Source organism: Panthera pardus, unplaced genomic scaffold (genome assembly GCF_024362965.1).
Source record: "Panthera pardus isolate Hobbes unplaced genomic scaffold, ASM2436296v1 HiC_scaffold_15, whole genome shotgun sequence".
Taxonomy (NCBI): domain Eukaryota; kingdom Metazoa; phylum Chordata; class Mammalia; order Carnivora; family Felidae; genus Panthera; species Panthera pardus.
Genome location: NW_026526710.1, coordinates 1,958,952 through 1,986,896, shown reverse-complemented (window position 1 = coordinate 1,986,896; position 27,945 = coordinate 1,958,952). Strand labels below are relative to the sequence as shown.

At 42.8% G+C, this 27,945-nt stretch overlaps 1 protein-coding gene and 1 non-coding gene across 4 annotated transcripts; both read right to left on the bottom strand.

Annotated features, from left to right (window-relative positions):
• Positions 1-228: 228 nt before the first annotated feature.
• Positions 229-25,319, bottom strand: ZCCHC8 (zinc finger CCHC-type containing 8). 3 transcript variants are annotated; one of them, XM_019467573.2, is made up of 14 exons: positions 24,938-25,319; positions 23,423-23,465; positions 19,776-19,850; positions 17,833-17,938; positions 16,494-16,571; positions 13,113-13,216; positions 12,930-12,995; positions 12,287-12,347; positions 11,672-11,814; positions 11,215-11,357; positions 7,734-7,855; positions 5,533-5,619; positions 5,153-5,270; positions 229-2,039 (listed from the first exon to the last, which is right to left on the bottom strand). In XM_019467573.2, exons 1-14 carry the CDS (start codon positions 25,134-25,136, stop codon positions 1,273-1,275), a joined length of 2,112 nt encoding a protein of 703 aa, XP_019323118.1. In that variant the 5' UTR covers positions 25,137-25,319; the 3' UTR covers positions 229-1,272. The 3 variants fall into 3 exon arrangements, with proteins under 3 accessions (XP_019323118.1, XP_053757955.1, XP_053757956.1); XM_053901980.1 differs by having other exon boundaries at positions 23,423-23,461; positions 24,939-25,132; XM_053901981.1 differs by lacking the exons at positions 12,930-12,995; positions 13,113-13,216; positions 17,833-17,938; ... (1 more) ...; positions 23,423-23,465; positions 24,938-25,319 and having other exon boundaries at positions 16,494-16,570.
• On the bottom strand, positions 18,972-19,106 carry LOC128777152 (small nucleolar RNA SNORA9). Its single transcript, XR_008422348.1, has one exon. It is a non-coding gene; the product is annotated as a small nucleolar RNA SNORA9 (small nucleolar RNA).
• Positions 25,320-27,945: the final 2,626 nt, after the last annotated feature.

Genomic DNA, 27,945 nt, shown 5'->3' with positions numbered 1-27,945 from the left:
AAGCCAAAAAGGACTTAACATTTTACTCAATTTCTAGCATGTTCTGTGAGGGGCTTGAAAATAAACTGTCCTTTTCATACGATTGTCTTTCCCTTTATTCTTTATAGAAGAGTAAATTTGGTTATTCAAGTCCTCAAAATGAAAAGGAAATCTGGAATGGTCCAGAATGGCTGTAGTTGGCTCCCTCTGCTGGCCTGAGAGCAAGATCACACTACCTGAGACTAAAAGTTCAAGATCAGCTGTATGTTTATTTTCAGGGATGCGACTGTAACAATGTGATGGCATTCCATTTAAATACAAAAAAAAAACATAATTCATCTCCATGTTATATATCTGACAATTAAAAGCAATTTGTTTATGCCTATTTTTTTATTTTTAAGCATTAATTATCTTAAGGTTCAAATTTAGAAAGTTATTTTTGTACAAAGGCTAGCTGCCCTCATTTTTTTTTTTTTTCCAAAATAAGTACTTTAAAAGATTTTGCTGTCTCTATAGTTAAGGCTGAAATAACACTGAAAACACTCAAACTTGCATTTTCCTAGATTTTCTTTGCTACCACTAATTTTTGCAACCACATAATTTACTTCCAAACTTACAACGTTGGGTACACTAACTGTGAATCACTTTTTTTGTATTCAGAGTCTTAGATTATGTATATGAAAGCTAATTTATTAAACCTTTGTACACAAAGATGAACGCACCTGTATAGCAAACTTATATGAAGAATGAAGTTACAAAAAAAGTAAAAGTGTTATTAAAATTGATGTGTGTAAATCACTTACAAAAATACCCCAAATGGGATAAAGCTGATCATCCCTGATTTTTCTCATTTGGTTGTCAGAGTTGAAATATGCATTTAAAATGGTTAGAATTTTTTTCTTTTTAAAAAGTGATATATTAAACTTATATACAGGATAATTAGCAAAATGTAGAAAGGGAAATCAATGTACAAAAGACAGATAAAAACCATCACTCCTGACAGACACTCACGACCCAAAAGTAGTATAAACCTTAACGAACTATCTCTAAACCAGCTCGGACTTACATCCCGTCCCCGCAAGTTTTTAGCAATGAGAATAAAATATAGTAAACCAGCAAGCCCGGTCTTTCTGTTCTTTAAAATAGGCCCGACTTAAGGCCACAATTAAGCCTTGGATAGATTTTTAAACACGGGAGGGACAAACAGGAAAACAATCTCATCTCCATTTGGTACTAATGAACAGAACACAAAGTTATAGATAATTAAATAGCTCGTGGCGCTATGTCAAGGAGTTATTCAGAAGCCTTTTTGTTTTTCTGCTGGTTTCGGGGCGAGTTCTTTAACAAGTTTCTTATCCTGAGGTACATTCCAGTGGATTCTGCCATGTTCTCAAATTCAAATGGCGTTATTCCAGTTGCAAACTTGCTCATGTCAGGTACAGGACTATGAACTTTAGTGGCCGAAGGACTGGAGTCCACATGAAGGAGCTTCTGACTGCCTCCATTACTAATGTCACAGTTCGACACAACGTTGCCGTTATCAAGAAGGGCATCATCTTTAGAGTCCATCTGAATAGACTCTTCCTTTTCCTTCTGGCAAAGCAATGTCGGCTCAGAGTCTGGGCTCAGAGAATGTTCAACTTCCGACTTTTCTGTACAAGTGTCTGGTACCTCGGGCTCATCAGGCATCTGCTTTTCAGAGGGTTTTCCCTCTGGGACAGGGAGGTCTAGCTCATTTGGACAAGGCGAAGAGGCAACCGAATTCCCAGTTAAAGGTGTGTCCACGGGAATATCGGAATCACTGTTCACACTCTCGGCCTGCTCGAGGGCCGCCCATATCCGCCTCTGCTGCTCTTCAAGTTCTTCCAGGGTCAGTGAGTCCTCATCCATAGCTGCCGACGCTGTCCTGGTCTGGGGTGAGTCGCTGGGAGTCAGCGGCGGGGTGCCCTTGGGGAGCGGAGGGGTGAAGATGGGCGGCGGAGTCCCCTGGGGCAGAGGAGGGGGAGTGCCAGGGGGCGGCGGTGGCTGAAACTGGAAAGCTTCGTGAGGGACCTCCGCATCTGAAAGAAAAAAGTTGTGATACTTCCAGCTGTCACAGCAGTTGGTGTCTGAACTCAGGTGTGCCCGGAGAGTCAATGGCCAGAGATCACCGGCTGGAGAGGGGACGCCCTGGAGGCTCCATAACCACCAGCACCTGGAAAGAACGCCCGCAGGGAGCGCCACAGGCTCTTCCGGCACCAGGAGCTTGAAGGAAACGGGAAATCCACCCGTTGGCCCCATGCAGCGTTTCAGAGTGAGGGGACAGAGAGTCGGCCTCCGTGCGGAGGCGCGAGTGGTCCCCAGGCTGTCTGCGGGAGCTGCAGAACGGGGTTCCTGGGAAAGTGTGGTGGGACAACGACTGGAAACGCTGCTGGCGGGGCTGCTGAAGGAGACAAAACGGAGGAGACGGGGTGGGGTACACTCTGGCTTATTCCCCAGTTCTGCACCTCTGGTCCTGCCTGCCTGCCTCAACTGCGGGTTCGTGTAGCTCACGGGTCAATGGTCATCGCCACCTGTATGTCCCAGACGTAACAGATCCGAACTTTTCCTCGAATCCGGACTCCGCTCCTTCATGCTGTTCCCACTATGGTGCCACCAGTGGTATCTGGCTGAAGTCGCCCACACGGAACCTGCTAATCGCCAGAGAGGCCCTCGTCTCCCTCTGCACCCCGCCCCCAGTCCTCGGCTCCCTGGGGCCTACTCTCTCTGGCAGACCGTCGCAGCCAAGACCTTATTTCAGGAATCCTGGCATCGTCTGTGCTTTGGACTCCTCTTCCTTATATCCATTCTCCAAACTACTATCTTTGTGAAGCATGAGTCTGGGCCCATTAACCTTCCCACCTCGTTAGAAACCTTCAGTGCTTTCCATCAGGACAAAGGCTGATCTGATCTCCTCTGTGCCTCACAAGGCCCTCTATGACCACGAATTTGCCTCCTCGCACCACGTTATTTCTTCTGCCAGGCTGAAACCCCAGGTGTCACTCTGCTTTTGGACCAGTGCGCCGTGATGTCTCACGCGTCTGCATCTGCATTTCCCATGGACTCAAATGTCCTCACCCTGCTCATCTCCATGGTAAATCCCTGAATTTATCCCTCCGGACGCAGCTCAAAGTCCTTCTTGATCGGGGTCTATGACCTCATCCAGCACAGCTGCTTGGTTTGTCCCCTCTGACACTAAAATACGTGTAACCAGCTCTGGGGCTCTGTATGGATCACCACAGGTCACCACATTTATATTAAAATGGGGTTTATACCTCTGCACTCCCTAGGTGACGCAGTTTCCACACAGAGTGGAAACTAAGGGCGGCAGTTGTGTCTCATGAATCTTCCTATCCTCAGGGTCTAGTAGAGGTATCCAAAACAGCACAGGTTTTAAAAATTAGGCAAATTCAAAAAAATATACTTAAGAAAAGGGTGGGGGGAGCCTGGGTGGCTCAATCAGTTAAGCATCCAACCCTTAGATCTCAGCTCAGGTCATAATCACATGATTCATATTTGAGCACTGCTTCGGGCAAAATAAAGTGAGAATGGACACTGATGTCAGGCTGTAGGTACTAAAAGCCTGGCGTGTGAACTCTGGCATCAAGAACTCCTATGGCTGAGGGGCGCCTGGGTGGCTCAGTCGGTTAAGCGGCCGACTTTGGCTCAGGTCATGATCTCGCGGTCCGTGAGTTCGAGCCCTGCGTCGGGCTCTGTGCTGACAGCTCAGAGCCTGGAGCCTGTTTCGGATTCTGTGTCTCCCTCTCTCTGACCCTCCCCCATTCATGCTCTGTCTCTCTCTGTCTCAAAAATAAATAAAACGTTAAAAAAATTAAAAAAAAAAAAAAGAACTATGGCTGAGACTAAGCAAAGTAAAAAACTGGGGAAAATGGTTTGGGGGGCTTTGATTTTGGATTTTAAGGGGATTTAATCTGTGACCTTTAAATTTTCTCTGGTAAGGATGAGGCTCCATAGCTCAGGGGTTAGAGCACTGGTCTTGTAAATTTTCTCTGGGAATTTGAAAATAAGACAGGTGAATCCCTCACAATCAAATCAGGGCAATTTACATTAGTAGATAGCATTTATTATTAAGGTATCTACATTCATTTTATCTTCTTTTTCCTTTTTTTTAAAGTTTATTTATTTATTCTGAGAGAGGGAGAGAGCGAGCGAGCATGTGTGCAGGAGGGGCAGAGAAAGAGAGAGAGAGAAAATTCAGCGCAGAGCCCAATGCGGGTCTCCTGCACATGAACTGTGAGGTCATGCCCTGAGCCAAAACCAAGAGTCGGACACTTGACAGACTGAGCCACCCAGGTGCCCCAACATTCATTGTATCTTAATGTTGCCATTTAACCTCACTTCAAAACATGTGCCAGCTATAAGGACCAAAGTGGCTGGTCATATTTTGGATGGGAGGTAGAGCAAGGAATGAGTTTTCAGTCTGGGACTCAGAGCAGCTTTGGAATTTATCAAGTTAACATAAAGTTCTGATTCATTCCAGAGCTTTCTGGGGGCAACATCTAAACTACACCCCAGCAGTCCCAAGGGGAAGCCCAAAGGAAGCGTGGACAGTTCTAGGGGTGGGGGACTCGGAAAGGTGCGTGCATGACTCTCCTGACCCACTGCTGACATGCTGAGAAGGGCTGTCACAGTGCTGCATGGCCACCACTTCCATGGTTAAGCCCAGAGGATTAAGAGAATAAAAAGCCAGAGGAGTATCAGAGGGCAGGTCCTTTGTTCCACTGTGCATTTCCAGGAGGGCAGATATTCCTCATGGTCCTTCTTCCCTGGGAAAGCCTGGCTCAGCTCTGCCCTTCCTCCTCTTGGGATAGAGCTGCCGAAGCGGGACACTCTCCACCGCCTGTCCCAGGGCCCTGCCCCCATCCGAGGGCCCGGTCCGGATCAGGACCACTGGGACTGGGCGGCAAGGATCGCCTGACTCAGGAACTCAGTTAACCGGCCGGCATGGCCCTCACACCAAGCTGTCTCCCACCTTACCTTTTATCAGTACGAGGGGGTGTCACTCTCATCTCCAAGGACAGAATCAAAGCATTTCATTAGTGCTCAAACCGGCCCAGCCTTCCTCCTGGAACTCAGGAGCGTGCACGATCCCTCTACCTTCTCGGTGAGATTGAGACCGCAGGAGGAGACCCACCTGAGTCAAGCTCCATGTCCGCGGGGGAGGCTGCTGAGCTGCTCTCCTTCCTCTGCTTCTTTGGACTGCTTGGGCTGGACTGGGATGAAGACCTCTTGCCGCCAGACCTCACGCTCGGCTGATGGAGGGGCCAAGCCAAGCACAAGTTAACGGGGCAGAAGGAGGAGACTCCAGTCCTTCCCTTCCACCCCGCAGAAAACCAATGTGGAGCAAAGCGTAGGTAAATGGTGAATGCAGCTGCCCTTTTCCTTTGGATGCATCAGAAGGCACAGAGTGCTTTCGAAGCAAAGCCAAAGAGCAAGAAGACGCTGATGAGTTACAAAAGTCCACCAACAAAAGGCAGTCAATTTTTATCAACCTCACCCTGAGAAGCTATTTACCGCTTGGAAGTTAGAAGTCAGGTAATTGGCAAACACGTCCTTCTGCTGACACGCCTGCATCGGTATGGACCCAAACATCCTCCATTCCTAATGGTGAGAAGACAAGGAAAAAAAACAAGCCTGTATTTGGAAAACATCATACTTTGACATTCTGTAAAATGGAGGTCTCAAATTACATTTCCTTTTCTGGGGAATTAACGAAAAGGATGGTGCACTGAAGGAAAAACAAAACAAAACAAAAAACCCAGCCACCCAACCCTGCCGGCAACATGATCAGAAGCGAACACTAAAAGCTTACTTGACAAAATCACTTGGCCCCAAAAGGTTCCACCCACTACAAGCAGAAGCTGTACGCAGTGACGAGCGGACTCTCTTCCGGCCTCCCTCTCCCCGTCCTTGCACGCACTGGCCCGGCTTACAGGGCCCCTCAAGGCTCACCTCTCCTACCACTTTCCAGCTTCTGTTCTTTCCCTTTCCAAACCCGGCATTCATCTTTAAGGTTCAACATCCCTTCCTTCTCTCTCATCTCTATGAGCACGTGCAATAGGGGTTCTCAAGAAGAATCATTTGGGGCTCCTGTCAAACCTCCAGATTCCAGGGTCAAGTCAGTTAAGTCTAAGGGTGGGACTCAAGAATGTGCATTTCCGGGGTGCCTGGGTGGCTCAGTTGGTTGAACGATTGGCTCTTGATTTCAGCTCAGGTCATGATCCCGGGTTGTAGGATCGAGCCCCGTGTTGGGCTCTGCACTGAGTGTGGAGCCTGCTTAAGATTCCCTCGCCCTCTCTCTATCCCTTTCCCTAGTCACACCCACTCTCTCTAAAATTAAAAAAAAAAAAAAAAAAAAAAAAAAAAAAGGGCACGCGTGGGTGGCTCAGTCAGTTGAGCGTCCAACTTTGGCGGAGGTCATCTCATAGTTCACGGGTTCAAGTCCACGTCAGATTCCCTCTCTCTGCCCCTCTTCCCCCCCTCAAAAATAAACAAACTTAAAAAGGGATGCCTTGGTAGCTCAGTTGGTTAAATGTCTGACTCTTGATCTTGGTTCAGGTCATGATCTTGCAGCTTGTGAGTTTGAGCCCCATGTCAGGCTCAGTGATGCTGGTACAGTGCTGCTTGGGATTTTCTCTCTCTCTTGCTCTCTCTCTCAAAATAAACTTTAAAAATATAGTAATAATAATAATAATAATAATAATAATAATAATAATAATAGAAAAATTAAAACAAAAAAAAAGGCATACTTCTACCGAGCACTTCCCAGAGGACTCTGAGGTCGGCTGGTACTAGGACCATTTCCAGAGGCACTGATGGTTTGTGCCATGCAGTTTGGCTCTTAATTAATTACACACTTGTCTTCATATCTGTTCACTAGATTCTAAGTTCGGACCTTTGGTTTCTTTGCTTCCCAGTTTCTACGGACACCTAAAAATGCATTTTTTTATGCAACCACCACACCAGGCGCCTAGGTGGCTCAGTCGGTTTATGCATCTGACTTTGGCTCAGGTCATGACCTCATGGTTCACGAGTTCGAGCCCTGTGTCAGGCTCTTCGCTGACAGTGCAAAGCCTGCTTGGGATTCTTGCACTCCTTCCTCTGCCCCTCCCAGGCTTGGGCACGCACACAGGCGCGCTCTCGCTCTCTCACGATATAAATAAATAAACTTAAAATACAACCACACCATCACCACAACAGGTCATTGTTGAGTCTTGAAATAGAAGATGAAAGTTGGAAAGATTAAGTAAATGCAGAAACCATTCTCATATGGAATGAGAAATTTTACTTTGGAATGAAAAAAGCGGAAAAGGAATTATAGGATAGGAAAAGGAGTTATATTAACTTAGATTTATTAAAGGCATAAATTTACTTTCCAAGTAATTCCAAACAACTTACAATACTGCCTCAGAACCATCCCATGTTTTTAAAGCATAATTTTAGAACAGTTTTAGATTTACAGAATTTAATCATTTTAACTCCTTTTCGTAGGGCATAAATCAGAAAAAAAATTTTTGAATGAACACAAGGTATCACTTAAAATTCTAGACAACGTATAGGAAGTTACAAAGCTGAACAAGTGACACATTTACTTCTTCATGTCACAGTAACTGCTACATAAGCTAACGATCCTTTTTTTTTTTATAAGCTAACAATTCTTAACAATCCTTACAATAACGTCATATCCCATAAGAATGAAAACACGGTGTACTTACATCTGGAATTCCTCTGGGAGTAGATATATTAAAACCTGGGTAGTTTACCAATTTCGAGAGATCGTAAGTGACACTTTTATTCTGTTGTGCTTCTCCAGCTTCTGCTTCCCCATCAGCACCATCTGTCAGAGACCATCAGAAGGTTAACATTGCTAGATGCCAATATAAATCCCTCTCCGGACCAAAAGTACACTAGGAAAGTACTTATATTCAAGGCAACAGAATTATTCTGAGAATAATTATTCTGAGAATGGCTTCAATCACAATGTTTAGATTAGAAACTTTTAAACAATGTGGAGAGAATACTTTGATAGTAAATGAATACTGAAAATCTTGGAAACCTGGGTTCTTCCATGGGTTTCTTAGAAGTCTAGTGTGTGCTGACCCAATGACCTGCCTGATGCTCTATTCTGATGTCTTCATTTATTTTTTTTTTTTATTTTTTTTATTTTTTTTACATTTTTTATTTATTTTTGGGACAGAGAGAGACAGAGCATGAACGGGGGAGGGGCAGAGAGAGAGGGAGACACAGAATCGGAAACAGGCTCCAGGCTCCGAGCCATCAGCCCAGAGCCTGACGCGGGGCTCGAACTCAGGGACCGCGAGATCGTGACCTGGCTGAAGTCGGACGCTTAACCGACTGCGCCACCCAGGCGCCCCTCTGATGTCTTCATTTAACAAACATTTCTCTAAGTCTTATTATGTACCAGATTATGTTTTAAATGGCCTGTAAGTATTAACTCTGGTAATCTTCATCACAACCTTAAGAGGTATGTACTACTTTACAAAACCACTTTATAGATGAGAGAAGGATACTTGGGAAACACTTTACTATCTTGAAAACTACTAAGTAAATCATACGTTTATTTTGCCGGTCCTATGGTGTCTATATACATAAGGTAATGAAACGGTTTATGAGAAGTTTCTCTTTATAGAAGTATTCTAGCTAATAAGAAGTATTAAAAGAATGAGTATATAACCATTTTGCAACCCATCATTAGCAAGTATAGATAGGCAACGACCACCAGTGACTGATTCCATCACAATAAAGACAGGGACAGAGGAACATGCTAAAATAACACACCACAGAGACGCATCAGCAAAATCTCGAAAACCCGAAAGGACAAAATGTGGCTTTGTTAAAAACAAGGAAGGGTATCTATAGATTAAAAAAGGCTTAGGATGGCTCAGCCAATTGAAATACATCCAAAAGACTTCAACCATCCACAACGTTTATCCAAAGAATCTCTAATCAAACAAACTAAAAAAGAGAGACAACTTGAGAAAACAACAGAAATTCAAGCACCTACAGAAAACTTGAATGCCTGCATGACTTGGGGATATATTAAAAGGGCTGTCCTAAATACCTCTTTGGCACTAACTGAAAAGGAGTAGCTTGGTGAATTTTTAAAAATGTTTTTAGGGGTGCCTGGGTGGCTCAGTCGGTTGAGCACCCGATTTCGGCTCAGGTCGATCTCACCATTCGTGAGTTTGAGCCCCACGTCAGGCTCTATGCTGACAGTTCAGAGCCTGGACCTAGTTTGGATTCTATGTCTCCCTCTCTCTTTGCCCCTCCCCTGCTTGTGCTCTGACTCTCTCTCTCTCTCAAAAATAAATAAACATTAAAAAAAAAAAAAGTTAAAAAAAATTTTTTAAAAATAAAATAAAAAATAAAAATATTTTTAAATATCTAGGTAATATAGAGAAATATTTTCATTTTTAAAAGATTTAGGGGATTAGAGATAAACTATAATCTCAAGGCCAATCCTCTTTTTTTCCCCGGGGGGAACCACTGTTGAGTCTGCTGTATGGGTGAAGACTTTTTTAAAAAGTATTTGGGGCGCCTGGGTGGCGCAGTCGGTTAAGCGTCCGACTTCAGCCAGGTCACGATCTCGCGGTCCGTGAGTTCGAGCCCCGCGTCAGGCTCTGGGCTGATGGCTCGGAGCCTGGAGCCTGCTTCCGATTCTGTGTCTCCCTCTCTCTCTGCCCCTCCCCCGTTCATGCTCTGTCTCTCTCTGTCCCAAAAATAAATAAAAAAAAAACGTTGAAAAAAAAAATTAAAAAAAAAAAAGTATTTATTTAACATCTACCACATTGCGGGTACCGTGCTATATGCCAGCGGATATACTGGTGAATAAAATATGAATGGTTTTAGCAATTACAAACCTGACTGTCTAGCTAGGAAAATAGAAGTAGAGAAATAGAACAGAGAAATAAATATATAGGGCATGAAAGAAACAGACAGGGTCCAGTGATAAAAGACTGGCAGGCCAATGAGAGATATACTTAAATAAGGTGGTCAGGAAAGGCTTCAATGAGTCTGAATCGAAAATCTAACTGGAGGGTGCCTCAGTCAGTTAAATGTCCAACTTCGGCTCAGGTCATGATCTCCCAGTTTGTGAGTTCGAGCCTCACATCAGGTTCTCTGCTGTCAGCCAGGAGCCTGCTACGGATCCTCTGTCCCCCCTCTCTCTGCTACCTGCTAATGCTCTCTCTCTCTCTCTCAAAATAAACATTTAAAAAAATACTTTTGGGGTGCCTGGATGACTCGGTTAAGCGTCTGACTTCGGCTCAGGTCATGATCTCACGGTTCGTGGGTTTGAGCCCTGCATCAAGGTCTGTGCTGACAGCTCAGAGCCTGGAGCCCGCTTCGGATTCCGTGTTTCCCTCTCTCTCTGCCCCTCCCCACTCATGCTCTGACTCCCTCTTTCTCTCTCTCAAAAATAAAGAGACATTAAAAAAAAACCAAAACACTTATAAATCAGTCCTCAGAAAAAACATAGAGCACTGTTTCATCCAAGTGGGATTCTCTGAATGACATGATAGGTATGTTGGGCAGAAACTCAGCATTGCACAGAGAGTTTGTCATGTCAGCTCACAGATGCACTCTCCTCCTTAGTTACCACAGAGATCCCACAGCCCAGATCTACCACGGTTTAGTTAGCCATTCTTCTTGAGAGCCTTAATGTTGCTTTCAATTTCTCACTATCATATTCAATGCTACAAAAACACATACACATATTTTCCTTGTGCACATGTGTGATTATTCCTCTACAGCAGATACCTAAGAGAGGGGTTCTAGATTACGAGAGGATTTATGTATCCTGTATTTTAGGTCTCCTGGCATTCACTGATGAATAGATTTCTGTTACCACTTCCGAGCAAGGCAAGAGCTTACGAGGACCAGCTGGAGAGCTGATTCTTTGGCCTGCATAGTCAAATATCTGGAGCAGGTCCAGATAACCATCTGGTAATTCTTGAGGTTTTAGTTCCTTCTTTGTAAAACGAAGGAAACACCATTGTGATAGTTTTTAGTTCCCTCAGCACACACTGATCAAGCCAGCCATTCCTATCAGATATTACTGTAGCTCTCTCATTACACACACGTGCACGTGCACGCGCGCACACACACACACACACACACTCTCTCTCTCTCTCACAATAACATTTGGGCCGACTTATCTAACTTCACGTACTATACCTTTCCCATCATAGAGCGCAAGCCCGGAGCCCTCCAGCTCGGCCTCCTTGAGCCACCCCGGCGGGTACCCCAGCTGGCGCATTCGATATATAAAAGGCGGAAGGCTCTTGTCTGTCACGCCCAATGCATCCTGAAGTTCCTCGCTATGTAAAAACAAAAGAGGAATAAGAAAATACCGTATTCTTGTTTGGATTAAAACACATACCGTCCCCGATGTGTTAAAACAACTCCGTGTCATAGGTTCCACACAGTGACCCGGTGCTTAACAGATACACGGTTGAGGTTGCAGTGAAAGTTTCTGAACGAACAGATGCGCATTATCTAGGCGCTGCCAGAGCAGACCTACACACCGACCACCGCCCTCCGGATCACACCGACCATCACCCTCTGGATACACAGAACGTTCCAAATACTGATGAAGCCGAAATGACGCTCTCCACTAAAATGACAGAGGTACCTAATGACTCCCGGCTTGAATCTTCCAAATCTCTCCTCCACCTCTTCCGCGTGGTATCGCTGCTGAAAATTCTGACTGTTTGTCTCACTGCAGGCGTCCAGATACGCTTTTCTTTTTTCACTTATCCGAGCAGCATTCCGAGGCTGGAGCATAACGCAGTTGAGAAAAATGGTAACGAGCAGTTTAGAAGTACTTCAGAAATTAAATAAAACTAAACACTCTGTTTCAGGTCAAGCAAATAGACTATTCCAGTTTTAATGTGTAACAAGTATAAAAGACAGTGTAAATATTAGAAAAATACAGCAAGGAAGAGAAGCAGTCATTTTAATTTCTTATCACCTATTATCTTAACCTAAAATCAAGTTTTTAGAATCAACTCTAAAAATTAACTCTCATATGTCATTCATCTCAAATACAGAATACTGTAACGAGTTATCAGTTTTAAAAATCCAATGTCTTAAAATTTAAGTACAAACTTGAAAAGCTTTCAAATTCAAGGACCGAAAGAAAGTTATCGCAGCTAGCTTCTTCATCTCACACAATGCCAGAAATGTGCTGAAAACATTAGAAAGCTCTAATTCAAAGATTTTTTTTTTTTATAGGAGAAAAATTTACCATTGGGCAATCTTTCATTTGATGTTCTTCAGAACCACAATTGAAACAGTGAGGCTTTGGCCTATTTGGTCAAAAAACAAAGATTTGCATAATGTAAATTAGACATAAAAGCAAATCAATACAATCATGACAGCAAAGTGTATCAGAGAGAAAGAAAGCACGCAGATCACAGATTACAAACATCTGCAACAGTGAGTACGCTTTCACCTCCTGTACTCAGTGGTTTAAACAAACAGTACTTTTATCCGAGTCTTTTAACCAAGAACCCTTATGTTCCCAACTAATCTGTCACCTCTGGGTTTTGTCAGTGGTTAATAACAGAAGAACCGAGGCAAACAGATTGTATTTCCTTTAGGTGACTCAGGAAGGGGCAGATGGTTATAAGACAGCAACCAAACTGACAGCAACAATGACACTTTCCACCCACCCAAGCATATCAGGCGTGAACCAATGAATTCCAATAAACAGATGACTAATTTAAACATTTAATATGTCTACAGATTAAAATTCTAGCTCAATCTATAACTTCTTTATAGTAAGCCAGCAATAAAGAATATTAATTTTTCAAGCTAAAAGAGTTTATGGTTTTGGTTAAAAAAGTTTTAAAAAGAAGAAGGAAACAAAAACAACTCCCCACACAAACCTTTTTGCCTTTACTTGTATTTCTTGCCCTTCTAGAGAAACAATGTGGCTGAAGACTTGCTGGTACCTTTAGTGAATTTTATTAAGGAACAGTTATCATAGTCTGCAAAATTTGGTAAATTTTTTTAAAAGGTGAACTTAATGGCAAGATGCATAAAAGATCTTCATTCACTATGTAGGATACTTAGGTATTTCCCATCCTTCGGTAAGCTGAGGGTTTTCATTTAGAAGCGGTTGCCCCAATTTATCAAGGCAAAAATTAGTAAAATACAGGACACTTCCTACAACCTGCAGAAAACAAGTCAAAAAATATTGCTATTTAAGCAGGAAAAAAAGACATTAAATACTATGATTAATTGTTTTAACGCTTTAATTTTGGAGGAAATGATTAGAAGTCATACTCAACTCCCTAAAGGAGCCAGACTTGGAGGTGCAGGTAAAAAGCTCCATCTTTAAATGCCCCTGTGTCGCCGAGGTCACAGTTTCCCTCTCCAGGAGATGGTGACCGTCAGCTGCACTCTCCTCAGACTTCAATCACCCGTCTCCTCGCTTCCCTTGGCAGCAAGACAATGCAGAAAAGTATTTACTATTTCCTTCCCCTCCCGCTCACTCTTTTCCTTCCTCTCCAATTCGGGGGCGGGGAGGAATTCATACAGAAAAGTCGAGAAAATGCTACAGTGAACACCCAGGTATGTACTTACTCTCTTAGATCCAACAATTGTGGATACCTTACGTGCACCCACATGCACACACACACACACACACACACAGGTACACGCGCACACTTACTTTTTGCTGAGCCACCGGGAGAGAGCAAGCCACCATCATCTTAGTCTAAGCCATTATTGTCTCTCGCCTGAGATTAATACGGTAACTTCCTAACCGGCTTCCAGCTTCTACACATAACCAGCGACAGACTATTTTCGTGACGCTTCATCCCTAAACACTTCAGGATGGGTCTTCTGAGCACAAGAACATTCTCCTACAAGCCACAATACCACTGTCACACCTAAGAAAGTTAATAAATTCGTAACACCATCTATATCCATTCTGTACTCAGTTCTCCCAACTGGTCCCAAGATGCCTTTTCTAGGCTTTATTTTTTTTCCAAGCAAGAACTTAAGGTTCACATGTTGCATTTAGATGGCGTTGATTTAATCTCTTTTCCTCTAAACCAGCACCCCCACTTTTTTCCTCAGATGGCCCTGCCATTCTCTCTTGAACATCTCCAGAAAGGCTTCTGCCTCCTTCATGGTGCTAAGCTCCCCCATGGGCCCCATGCAGCCAAATTCAGTGGACGGCTCAGTCTTCACCTTAACCTGTCAGCGACGACGGACACAGGTCAGCCACTTCTTCTGGCTTCCGGGACACCATTCTCTCAGTGTTCTTCCTACCTTGCTGACCGATCCTTCTCATCTCTCCATCTTCTGTGAGACTCGGTCCAGTCCCCCTCTCTACCTGCACTCTTGAGGTGATTCGTCCAGGCCCATGGTATGAAGTATGAGTATATGGGACACCCCAAATATCCGGTTCTGCCTCAACTCCAATCTTGTAGATTCAAGTGCCAACAGACAGGTTTCCAGGACATGCAGACTCACCTATTTAAAACTGAACCAGATTCCCATTCCACTCCAAAGCTGCGCCTCCCACCAGCTTTTCCCATCACAGGAAAGGGAAGGACCTCATTCTAGCTGCTCAGACCAAAAACGCGCATCATTTTGACGACTCCCTCGCTTTTGTGTTCTATGCGTCCAATTCGTCAACACATTTGGTCAGTTCTACCTTCAAGGTAGATCCAGCTTCTAACCACTGCTCACGTCCAGCCCTGGTCTTCTAGACTGACCTGCCATCTTCTCTCACCTGAGATCAACAGAGTCACTTAGCCAGTTTCCAGCTTCCACATGTAACCAGCTACACACTGTTCTCCACAGAGAAGCCAGCTCTTTTAAAAATTCAAGTCGTATCATGTCACATTTCTACTTAAAATCCTCCAGGGACTTCTCATCTCAGAGTAACACCCAAAGCCCTTACTGTTGCTTAGGAGGCAATATAAAGATTTCGATCTGTTCCAGAATCAGAAGGCCTGGATTCACGCCCTGGCTTTGTCACTTACGAGCTAAGGGACTCAGGGCAAGTTACTTAGCTCTCCACATCTGCTTCCTCATCTGTAAAAAGAGAATACTAGTAGTACCTTCACGAGCATATCTGTAATGAGCTTCGAACAGTACCTGGTAAATAGTGAGCAACACGTCAGTGTGCCCTTCTGCCCCAGGGCTTTCCACTCACTGTTCCTACTGCCTGGAGTCTGGAATACTCTTCACCGCCTGATGGCTCACTCCCTCAATTTATTCTGTTATCAGCTCAGAGAGGCTGTCGCTATCTACTCACCATACAAACCAAATGCCCCACAGTTACCCTCTAAGTCCTTAGCCTCACCTAGTTTCTTGCCCCACTAGAATGTAATTCAATGAGAGCAGAGACTTTGCCCTTTTTTTTCGTTGCTGTCTCTGGAACCCAGAAGGGTCCCTGACAAGAGAACATTCCGTATTTATTAGTATTTATTAAAGAAGTAAATTAATAATACACAATAGTCCCACTTTCCAGGCAGGTACCACTCTCTAGCCCAGAACCCTAGAGTTTAGAAGGGACATGAAGAGTTACATAGTTCAAATTCTTTCTTTAAAGCGCTTTGATAGCATCTCAGTCTTTGACTTCTTTGGATAACGTGGAATTCGCTTTTCTTAAACGAGTCCGACCACTTCGTATTCACATCTCTGACAGAAGTTTGCACTGAAGGCTGAGTTGCACTGTGCCTGCTTGCGGTCCACGCAGTCGCTGGTCCCGGTCCTCCCGCCCGGCACCACACAGAGTGATCTAACATGACGCCTCGATCACATCTGCAGAGACACGCTATCCCCCGTCAATCTCTGCAGTAAGGCTGTGGGCCCTTCACGGTCCCAGCGGCCCCACGTCCTTAAGATTGTGGTAGGTCAATGGGGCACGTCACTCCCTACACATGAAAACTAGTCTGCCTCGAACAGAATCCGGGATTTCATCATCATCTTAAAAAAACCGAAGTTGCAAAATCACACCGCGACATCGCACTGACACGGTGGAATTCCACACAGGTACCAAAAGGCCTAAGGGTAGGCTCATCCCTGTTATGCCTCTTCGATTTTTCACCCGCCACTTGAGGTTGTCAACATTTTTAATCTCCTATCTGCCATCTGTTACATTGCTTACTTATCCTTCCCCATCTGTACGTGCAACAAGCACGCGCTCCAGATCATCATCCGCGTTCATGAAACGCACGTGCAAAAAAAGTTCGCCAGGACAAAAATAAAGTCCTCCAACGTCTGTCTATCGCGTATCCGGTAATTATTAGAAAGTGAACCATATCATCTAGAGGCTGAAGCCTAAACTGTTGCTTGTAACAGTTTCATGAAAGGGTGGTGATCATCTGATGACACATGGCTATGCCACCTTATCATTTCAATGCCACCCAAATGACACAGGATAGAAAACATGTTTTTGCAGGATTCAAAACTAAAATGTCCAAACTTACACTAAAAGCTTCCTTGTTGTTTTTAATGGCACACGATTCTTCCACTTTATGGTCCTCTTCTAGCATAACACTAGATGGCTAACACAAAGAAAAACAGTTATAGAAGGTAACCAATTTTTAACTAGTTCAAATTTCAAATATTAGAAATTGAAACACACCCCTTTATTTTCTAATACATACCACTAAGGTATATAAAGTTCTGAATTCAACACTGTCACAATTACAGTAAGTATGAAAGCTAGGGAGGTTTGTGAAATAAATTTCACAAGAGGGAGAATTTAAAAATTATAAAAGATACAAAAGACAGCGCCTTCTGAAGCATTAGTGTAGACTATGACTTTTGTGTTACGGAGTATTAATTCATGTATTAAATTGAACGAATTAAATATTTAAACTCTCAACGCTGAAATTGACAAAGTAGACGATCTTAAAACCAGATAACCAGAAAGACTAAAACATTTATGATTTTACATTAGTGGTCAATACTGATGATAGAACTCTCATAGACCTCCCTCCACTACAAAATTCTGAAGTGCTCCTTGAATCAAAACTCCTTGTATGGTTTTTATTGTTAAATGTATTTTGTTTCTTAAATCTTTAAAAATTGTGTAAGAGATGTAAAAACTCAAGGTGATAAAAATTTAATTACTCAGAATTCTCTGTTCTCCCAATTCTCAGGATACACAGCTAACAACCCTTATTTGACAGACTCTACTTACCGTAACTTTTAATTAAAAAAAAAAAAAAAAAGCCCAGAAATCATAATTCTGATTTTTTAAAATATAAATTCACGCTCTGATATTCACGTAGTGAAATTTCTCAGATTTCTTTGGGCACGCTATTGATTTTTTCCAATAAGCAGAGGGGAAAATAGGATAGCAGGTAAACCTGTTGGTTTTAGAGAAAAATAATTCATCTTTTATAAACTCCAGAAACACAGATTTTTTTTTTCTGCCTTAAAATTAATTTTCTGCCTCAAACCACGTGTCCAAGTGAGGAAATGGGGGGGGGGGGGGCGGGTAAAAGACTAATTTTGAGTGTAGCCAGGTCTAGGACTCCCCCGAGAAAAGGAGCCACAATACAAAGGAATCGCCTGTGGCTGTACTGGTCAGACCAATGAAGGAAGCCCAGTTGAAGGATGGGAGGTGAACAGTTTTAACAATCCTGTTTTTTCTTTTTTTAGTTGTACTTGACATACAATGTTATATTAGTTTCAGGTGTAGGACACAGTGGTTGCACTTAGTCATTTTCACGAGGGTACAAGAGGATCCCTGTGGCCTAACAGACGGCAGTGAAAAGCATAACCTGTTAATCTTAAAGTCTCTTAAGTTTGAAATACCTGGGGCAAAAGATTAAAGGAAGTCTTTTCCACATCATTTTTCTGCTGTTCCTCAAATCTTTTTACTAAATTTGACACAAATTCCTCTATTTCTTGATGGTATTGCCTGCATGAGAGGACACAACAGTCAGAATGCAGAGTGAGACACTGAATAGACTGAAATCTTATGCATTATTAGAAGATGTCAGGAGTAAATGCCGTTAACTTGATTTTCAGAGGTTTATCAAATCACTGATTCTGTAACACTCAGGAACCTATTCCTCAGAAAAAGAAATATACATTGTTGCCGAGTTAACATAATGATTATGGGAACCTAAGGTAGTGCTAGGCATGTAACGGTGGCAAATATTTGTGCTGAGAATAAATGGATTTTATTTATAAATTTTACATATTTAAATTTTGAATACATAATCTATATAAAACATGGTTCAAAATCCAAAAGTAGTAAAGGGGTTACATAATGAAAAGCTTCCTTCCTGGTCTGTGCCCCAGCCACCTTCTCTGCAATGAAAAGACAGCCAGTACATTCTTCCTATCTTCCTCCCAGAGACTCCCTATCCACACAGAAGGAAATACTATATAAATGTTAAACTGGGAAAAAAACAAAAAAAAAACCAAAACACCACAATGCAATGGAAACACAAAATGAAGCAGAGAAACTACTGAGGTCTACTTTCTCCAGCTTCCCAGGTCAAGAACCGCTTTCATCAACTATTTGTTAACGCTCGGTTCAGGAGGGGCCCGCGGAACCCAGCTTGGCCGCAGTGGGGCAGCCATCTTGCTCTTCACCAGACTTGATCTTTCAGGTCTCTTTAGCTCTGACACTCCAAGATCTCTGCAGGCAAAATGGCAGACACGTGGTGCAGAAATGAGATTGCCATGAGCTAGAGTGGACGCGGATTCGAATCCAATGATGATGACAGTGCTCACGCCCAGCTGTGCCCAGCACCTTGCTACTGCCACCCTCACCATCCAGCGTCCCCACCCCTGAGAGCGGCAGGTTCCACCTAGGCAGAGATAGGTAGGTGATGGGCCTGCCACACAGCTAACACTCTAACTAACATATGCTGTTGCCTTCTTTACCTTGCCTAGTATGCAAGATAACGATTATGATTCAGTGACTCAGGAGAGGGGCAAGCAACTGTCTGAAATGTCTACGACCACGCTCTGCGGAAGGGACAGGGCAAAGTCTCAAAACATTTCAGAACGTTCTGGCAAGCACTGGAGGAATACACTGAGTCACCCTAGACCCAATCATGCTGGAAGGTCTGCAAAGCTCTAATTCTCTTTCGCACATTCACCCAAACACAAAATTATGTGGGTAAGCTTTGAAGACAACCAACAGGGTAAACCCAGTTATCTGATTCTGGGGGAGAAACGACTAACATTACTTATCGGTGTGGTACCAGTTGTTATTTTTATTAGAGGCTATTGGGCTCTTATAGGTACTCACTTAACTACCTACGAAGCGGTTACTATTAGCATCTGTTTTCCAGTGAGGAAACGGATATGCAGACAGGTTGTGACCTGCCCAGGCTCACATATGTACAAAGTTAGGGCCCAGATTCAAATTCATGTTTATCGACTCTAATGTCCTTGCTCTTAGAGTGCCTGGATGGTTCAGTTGGCTGAGGTCATGGTCTCCTGGTTCATGAGTTCGAACCCCACATGGGGTGAGCTCGAGCCCTGCTTCAGGCTCCACGTTGATGGTGTAGAACCTGAGTGGGATTCTTTCTCTCTGCCCCTCATTCCCTTGTGCCCTCTCTCTCTCTCTCTCTCTCTCAAAAAAACAAAACCAGAAAACAAAAAAGCCCCACGATTCCCTAAATTTTAAGTAAAAGAATGAAAATGGAATAAGTACAAATAAATACAGCATACTAACGGAAGATGTTGTTTCATTAACACATTAACTCATTATATGTAGAAAGGAGAAAGTTACTTACTTTGAAATAACATTGTTCATAAAGAGAATCTGTAATAAAGGTCCATCTAACTTAGTATCGTTCACCAATATTCCACTAAAACAGAAATTAAAACAGTCTTAGAAGATATCAGAGTAAAATGCGTACATGTATATATAAACACGTAACTTTTGTAATTCTTAAGTACCAAAGATTATAGAATATTTTACAAATAAGATCAAGAACCACCAATAACTCTGGTTTTCTCAAGAAAAATCCAAGTGTTCATCAAATTTTACCTAGTTTAATGGTTTTACACAGAGATATCCCTTACATATTTTAAAAAATATTTCACAAAAACGGAGTGCGTGGATGGCTCAGTCGGTTGAGCATCCGACTCTTGATTTCAGCTCAGGTCATGATCCCAGGGTTGTGGGATTGAGCCCCACATTGGGCTCTGTGCTGAGCGTGGAGCCTGCTTGAGATTTTCTCTTTGCCCCTCCCTTGCTCCTGCTCTCTCTCTCCCCAAAAATAAAATCTTTAAAAAAAGTTTTTTAAATATTTCACAAAAAAATTAAAACTACGCTTAATCTTCCAGTTTTCAACCAAAACATTTATCTAATGGATCATTTCTTTACAAGCCGGGGTAAGGGAGGGTCGGAATAAACCAGCAGGTTATAAGAATATATTTCTAAAAAATCAGAGTGAATTTAGCTTAGTAATATACAAGCAAACACTTCAGCCTCTTCGAGGGCAGAGCACATTCCATTATTCCAAATCCCGGATTCTAAAGCAGAAATGTAAAAAGTATATTGTTCTTGTTCCTGGATTTGATTTTCAATTACTGCCAAAAAAAAAAAAAAAAAGAGAGCGAGAGAGAGGATGTGGCTCTGGCTGTAAAATCTGCACAATGCACAATATCCAATGTCCCGGTGGTAATCTGGACCAGCTGACTCTCAGATTCCTCCTCTGCCCACCTGCCTCCTATTCCTTTACCTGCGCAGCATGTGAAATAAATCAGTCTATATTTGGAATTGCTCAGATCAAGAAACAAAAGTAAAATATGAAGAAGTTCAGAAGTTTGCTTGAATTTGCACGAATTTCTCTTTTTAAGAATACATGATGGTTTTTAAAAACCACACACAATTGCATAACTCCTTGACTGGAGTCCAAGCACAATCAGCTATAAAGACATTCAGTTGGGGAAATATGAATATGGACTGAGCTGGGAATGTTATTAAGAAAATCATACCAGTTACTGTGATGGTTGTGCTGTGATTATGCATGAAAAAGTCTTGTTTCTAAAAAGTTACATGTTGAAATATTTAGAGTACAATGTATATATGTGATGAGAAGCAAATATGGCAAAATATTAACTGTTAAATCTAAGTGATGAAAACGTGTGTGTTAATTGCACTGTTCCTTTTCCATACATTTGAAATTTTTCATAATATAAAGCAAAAAATAATATTTACCAGACAAAAAGGAAACTTCTGATCATGACAGTTCCAAAAATAAGGATTAAACCAAGAGACTTGGGGTACAAAATTTATCTAAATAATTTTATTTCTTTTTGTTTCTAAGTTTTCTGTAGCATGCTTTATCAGTATGACATCACGAAGAGCACAAATTCTAAAAGAATAATTTATTCCTTTTTTAGGATACTAACGCTTGCCTCGTGTATTGGCAAACCCTATGATGCTATAATCATTTAAACTCAGGTGATTATAACCCTTTTGTAAATAAATATTTGTTTAAATTATCAACTCTAAAATGTCCTTACCTATTTTTGAATATTAAAAACAAATGGGGCACCTGGGTGGCTCAGTTGGTTGTGTCCGACTTCAGCTCAGGTCATGATCTCACAGTTCCGGAGTTCAAGCCCCACACTGGGTTTTCTGCAGCCAGCAGAGAGCCAGCCCGCTTCAGATCCTCTGTCCCTTTCTCTCTCTGCCCCTTCCTCGCTCACTCACACCCTCTCTCAAAAATGAATAAACATTAGGGGCGCCTGGGTGGTTTAGTCTATTAAATGCCCAGCTTCAGCTCAGGTCATGATCTCCTGGTCCGTGAGTTTGAGCCCCACACGGGGCTCTGTGCTGACAGCTCAAAGCCTGAAGCCTGCTTCAGATTCTGTGTCTCCCTCGTTCTCTGCCCCTCCCCTGCTCACACTCTGTCTCTCACAATCAAAAATGAATATTAAAAAGATTTTTTTAAATAAACATTAAAAAATATTTAAAAAATTATGATTTTCAGGCACCTGGGTGGCTCAGTCAGTTAAACATCTGACTCTTGATCCCAACTGTCATGATCTCACAGTTTGTGAGCTCGAGCCCTTCATCGGGCTCTGCGCTGACAGCATGGAGCCTGCTTGGAATTCTCTCTCTCCTCTCTCTGCCCCTACCCCACATGTGCTCTCTCTCTCTCTCAAAATAAACTTAAAATTTTTTTTTAAATTATGATTTTCGAGGAATCCCAGTGATATTCAACACATTTAATATCAAAGCAACAGCGAGTTTAGATCCACAAAGTGTGCTCACATAGAGGGAGGAAGGTAGGGCATGGGGAGCTTTCCAAAATACATCTGAATTCTGAAATTTTAAACCTTTAGTCACCAATGTAGCCGGTTACTTCAGCTGGTACCAGAAACAAAAAAGTGCATGTACCATTGCATCAAGGCACCCCAAATTGTGAAACTTGACAACACGATTCCCCATGATAAATATGTACTTAGACAAATATTTTAGATTTACTGACCTGTTAAATTTTTTTAAGAGACACCAGCATTTAATCTTCTATCTGCTAAAGTCAGAGGTCTGAATGCAAACCTACTCACTGTACTTTCTTCAAAAGCACACTTATGTCTCTTTCTAAAATGAAATCGTGCATCATTCCTATTTATGAACATACTTTAACTGCATAAGTAAATTTTCAGCTGCAGCAATACTGTAATCTTAACTGACGTCCCAGAAACGTTTGTGGAGTAAGAACGGCTAGCTCGGCAAACCGGCTTGTTTGAAACATTAAGTCAAAATTTTTTGGATGTGCTTCACAAATATTTTTACCCATTAAATCAGCTTAAAAGTTATTCAGGTGAGCGCCTGGGTGGCTCAGTCGTTAAGCATCTGACTTCGGCTCAGGACATGATCTCACAGTTCATGAGTTCGAGTTCCATACTGGGTGAGCTCGAGGCCCGCTTCGGTTGAACGTGAGCACCAGCTTGGGGTGAGCTCGAGCCCCACTGCGGGTAAAACATGAGTCCCACTTCTCTCTCTCTGCCCCTCGATCACTTGCGCCTACTGTCTTTCTTTCTCTCTCTCTCTCTCCAAAAAAAAAAAAAAAAAAGAAAGAAACAAACAAACAAACATCCAAATCTTTAAAAAAAAAAAAGTTATTCAGGTATATAACATGACTCAGTATTTGTATATGTTGTGAAATGACCACTGCAATAAATCCAGTTAACATCCCCCCAAAATAACAAATTCGTTAAAAATTCAATGCAGTTGTGAGATTTCAAATTTTATCCCCAGAAATTAAATTAAAAATAAAGCATCATTACTGATTTCTTCGGAGTACACTGAAAAATAATACAAAAATCCTAAATACTCCTTTTACAAAGAAATTATAGCTAAATATTAACAACAGGATAAAAAAATAAAAGACAACAATAGTGTAATTGCAATATCTCATACCTCGGTCGAGTCAGAATGTTCAATTTTCTTTTAAGTTCTTGATGTTATTACTCGTTAAGGAATACAAGCCCTCATCAAACAACATCATAAATAACATAAACTTTTAACTACTCACTCTCACTTTTGGCGTCAGAATGTTAATATCAAAAGACCTGCAAATAATCTCGAGAATGACACACTTAACCCAGCTCCTGTTCAGTTGCAGGGATAGGCATTTAACCCCCAACATTAAAATAGTTTTTTCATCTCTTCCAACAAGGTCATATAGTTCAAAAGCCACTGACAGACCTAACAGACCGAACCAAAAATGTTATTCAAACAACCGCACCCCATCAGAAGTTAAACAGCAATTCACTTAAGAAAGAGCAGCATGATAAGCGACAAAGTAAGTACAGTAAAACAACCTGCTAAGGAAGGAAAACTCTAGGATGGAAACTATGGATGTTCACAGTACAGTCCTTTCAACTTCTCTGTATTTCGAAGTTTTACATATAAAAACGCAGAGGGGAAAAAGCATCACGAAACAAAAAAATCGGACTTCAAAACCCTTCAAAAAAGAAGGGGGCGCCTGGGTGGCTCAGTTGTTTAAGTGACCGACTTAGCTCAGGTCGTGATGTCACAGTTCGCGAGTTCCAGCCCCGCAGGGGGCTCTGTGCTGACAGCTCAGAGCCTGGAGCCTGTTTTGGATTTTGTGTCTCCCTCCCTCTCTGCCCCTCACCCGCTCACACTCTGTCAAAAATAAACAAACATTAAAAAAAAAAAAAAAAAAAAAAAACTTCAAAAATGATTTACCAGCCGCTTTCAGGGTTTCAATTGAACTGAAATCATCGGCATATAATTAAAAAAAAAAAAACCCACCTGTAAGAATATAAATAAACATACTGGCAAATCTTGCCAGAAAAGCTGTAATCATGTAACGAAGGCAAACGGAAACTTGGCGCGTTTTTCCCAAACCTTTGCGACGGCACCTTCACCACGGAAAAGTCGAAGAACTTTAAAATGAATCCCCAATCTTAATCAGGCAATTAACCATGTCTCTGTGCATGCCTCACATCCTTGAACCCCCAACTCTACATCCTAGGACCACTAGCTTCTGCCCCGCCCGAAAAAACAGACCCACGCTAAGGGGCTGAGTAATCCGGTTACCTCCTAATACACAACTACAGCATGACTGCATGAACTTAAGCTTGGCCGCCAAAAATAAAATCGGATGACGACTTTCGAGAAGAGGAGAGAAGCGGTGACCAGTCTGTAATGAAGCAGTCTGAAAAAAAGCCCTAAACACCAGCTCCAGCTTGGGGGACGGGAAGAGCGAGTGAAGTCCAGGACACGGAACCCAGAAGAGGAGAGGCTGGCGCCGAGGCCCCCGGTGCTGCTTACGCAAGCGAACCCTCGACTCTCAGCCCTCAGGGAGATTATTCGGAATTCTGGCCCCCCTGGAATTTCCGCCCGCGCCTTCCAGGGCTCGCCGCCCACCGCACGCCGGTGACCGGGCCCAGCGAGCGGGAAGGATATTCTCGGCGCGGAGCTGCTCGATGGTTTCCTCGCACTGCCGAAGCCGCTCCCGCAGCTCCGCGTCGCCGACCCCATTCTCGTCCTCCTCGTCGCCGTCGTCGTCCTTGAAGCGAGTGTGAACGGGCTTCGGAATGGATTCCTCTGGGTGGTCAAACGCCTCGAACAGCTCTAGGTCGCCAAAATCCACCTCCGCCGCCATCTTGGGCTGTGGGAAAGAGTCGAGAAGAGGCGGAGCCGGCCGCCGGACCGGGGGCGAAGGTTGTAGGGCGGCACCGCTCGCTGGGGCTCCGGGCCGCGCTTAGCCACCCGGTAGGGTTTTCTCCAAACACAGGCCGCGAAGCTGCACAAAGGGCGGGCCAGTCCCGAGAGACTACAACTCCCAGAGTACAGTGGCGTCTCTCAGAGTCACTTCCGAGGTTGCTCGGGAGCGTGGCATGCTGGGACCTGTGGTTTCTAAGCGACTGTTAACTCATTGTTTGCATTGCATACTGGGATTGGTCCTTTTCAAGCGTGCCGAAAGCCTGGCTAGATCAGAATGTGTTAACAGTGTATGTTTTCCGTGTGATGCATCTGAGGCTGAAAAATCAGAGCGCGACGCTTGTCTCATCACGGGTTCTGGTGTGCGTGCTAAATTGCAACAAAAGAAGAAGGGACTCTCTAGTTGTGCCACAGATTACCTTTGTGATCTTGGACAAACTGCTTCAGTTTATTGGGCTTGTTGCACTTTTTCATGAAAAATGAGCTAATCATTAGACTGATTTAGATTACTCTGTTGCGGCTTTCGGTGGTTTCTCTAGTTCAATGACTCATTCATTCAATAACATTTATTTACCCCGTTCAATGTGCCTGGTACAGGTCCAGAACTTGAGGATGAAGAGTGAGTAAAATAGAGAAGTTCCTGCTCTAGTGGAGCCTCTATGGGCTAACAAAAGAAACAAAAAAATAACCCTAAATGGCCCCGCCCTTGGAGGTAGATGTTGATGAGTAGTCCTCGTTTTTTAAAAATATGTGAAATAAAAACAAAGTTATAGATATGTAACGATTTACTTTGACAGAATCTGTGAGAATCAGTGAATGGACCAATTTACATTTGAACTGAACCATTGTTAGAAAGGCAGAATTGATGGCGAGATTATGGCGGATGGATTTAAGATCACCCTCCTTGGAAGAAATCACATGTGAAATGCAAAGAATGGAGCAAGAGGAGACAAGTACAATTAGGTCCGGATTCACAGACCCAGTTAAGGTTCCTCTCTTTCCACTCCCAAAATTGGGAAGTCATTTCAACATTTTAAACAGGTAGTGTGTTTGTGACCTGCAGATTTTCATTAAAAATTGTTTTTTTAATGTTTATTCTTGAGAGAGAGTGAACGGAGAAGGGGCAGAGAGACAGGATCCAAAGCGGGCTCCGCGCTACTAGCAGAGAGCCTGATGCGGAAGTCAAACGCATGAAGCCTAAGATCATGACCTGAGCCAAAGTTGGAGGCTTAACTTACTGAGCCACCCAGTCACACTGAAAATTTTCATTTTGATAAGATGGTCTTGACTGCATGGTAGAAAAAGGATCAAAGCTCCAGCAAAAGTAAAATACTGAGTCTAGCAGATAGATTGATAGATTTTTGTAGTGGGGTAGTGTCAATAGTGGTGGAGAATTGATGTTTAGAAGTAGAAAATGTTAAAGTTTATTTGAGAGGGGGGGAGGGAGGGAGTGGAGGGAGGAGAGAGAGAGAGAGAGAGAGAGAGAGAGAGAGTGTGTGTGTGTGTGTGTGTGTGTGTGTGTGTGTGTGTCAGTGGGGGAGGGGCAGAGAGAGGAAGAGAGAATCCCAAGCAGGCTTCACATAGTCAGCACAGAGCAGGATGTGGGGCTTGAACGCACAAATTGTGAGATCATGACCTGAACCAAGAAATCAAGTCAGATGCTTAACCAGTGGAGCTACCCAGGTGCCCCAGAAGTAGAAAATATTTAGAACATAAAATTAAAGCATCAGAAGTAATTGAAAGGTTGGATACAGGGAATGAGAGAAAAGGGTTCATGAATAGTTCTCAGGATTGACTCAAGAAACTGGTTGAGTAAGTAATTGATCATTTGAGATAGCAATGGATTCGGACCAGGTTTAATAGCAATGAAGGAAGGTATGTGGTACCTTGAGGCAATTTTATTCTCAGAGGCCATAGAGAAGCAACTGGATTGGTGAAGGAAATTTTTCAAGCATTTTGGTTACACATTCTTATATTGAAGGTAAAATTTGAGCCCCAGTGGAAGAGCAGCTGAATTTTTGAGTAAAGTTTCAAGAAAAAAGTCCGAACTAGAGGATACCACTTGGCTGGCCCACATTTTCAAGGACAGTAAATATAACTGTGGTAAAGGATGAGATTGCTTAAGGAAGAATACAGTGAGAAGAGTCTACGAGTCTTGGGAGACTCAAAGGACTGGGACTGAGGATGAGACTACAGAAATTGCTGAATGGCTAGAGTGAGAGAACTAGGAGTGTGTCCAATGGAAATTATATAGATCCTAAAGATTTTTAAGAAATATGTTTTTTAAATGTTTAGAGACAGCTTGAGCAGGGGAGGGGCAGAGAGAGACACACACAGAATCCAAAGCAGGCTCCAGGCTCTGAGCTGTCAGCACAGAGCCCAACATGCGACTTGAACCCACAAACTGCGGGATCATGACCTGAGCTGAAGTCAGACGCTTAACTGAGCCACTCAGACGCCCCTTAAAGATTTAAAGTAAACTCTACACCCAGCATGGAATCAAGTTGCATGCTCTACGGACTGAGCCAGACAGGTGTCCCTAGAAATTATATTTAAGTATACACTTCAATCATCATTTGACTTATGAAACTTTAGCTTGGAATGATACATAAAACTTGTTTCCATCTCCTTGAACTGATTTACTTCTTCAATGGTACTTTTTTTTTTAATGAAACTTTTTTTTTTTTTTTTTTTTTTTTTAAAAAAAGCTTATTTTGAGAGGGAGAGATAGTGTACACAGGAAAAGGGCA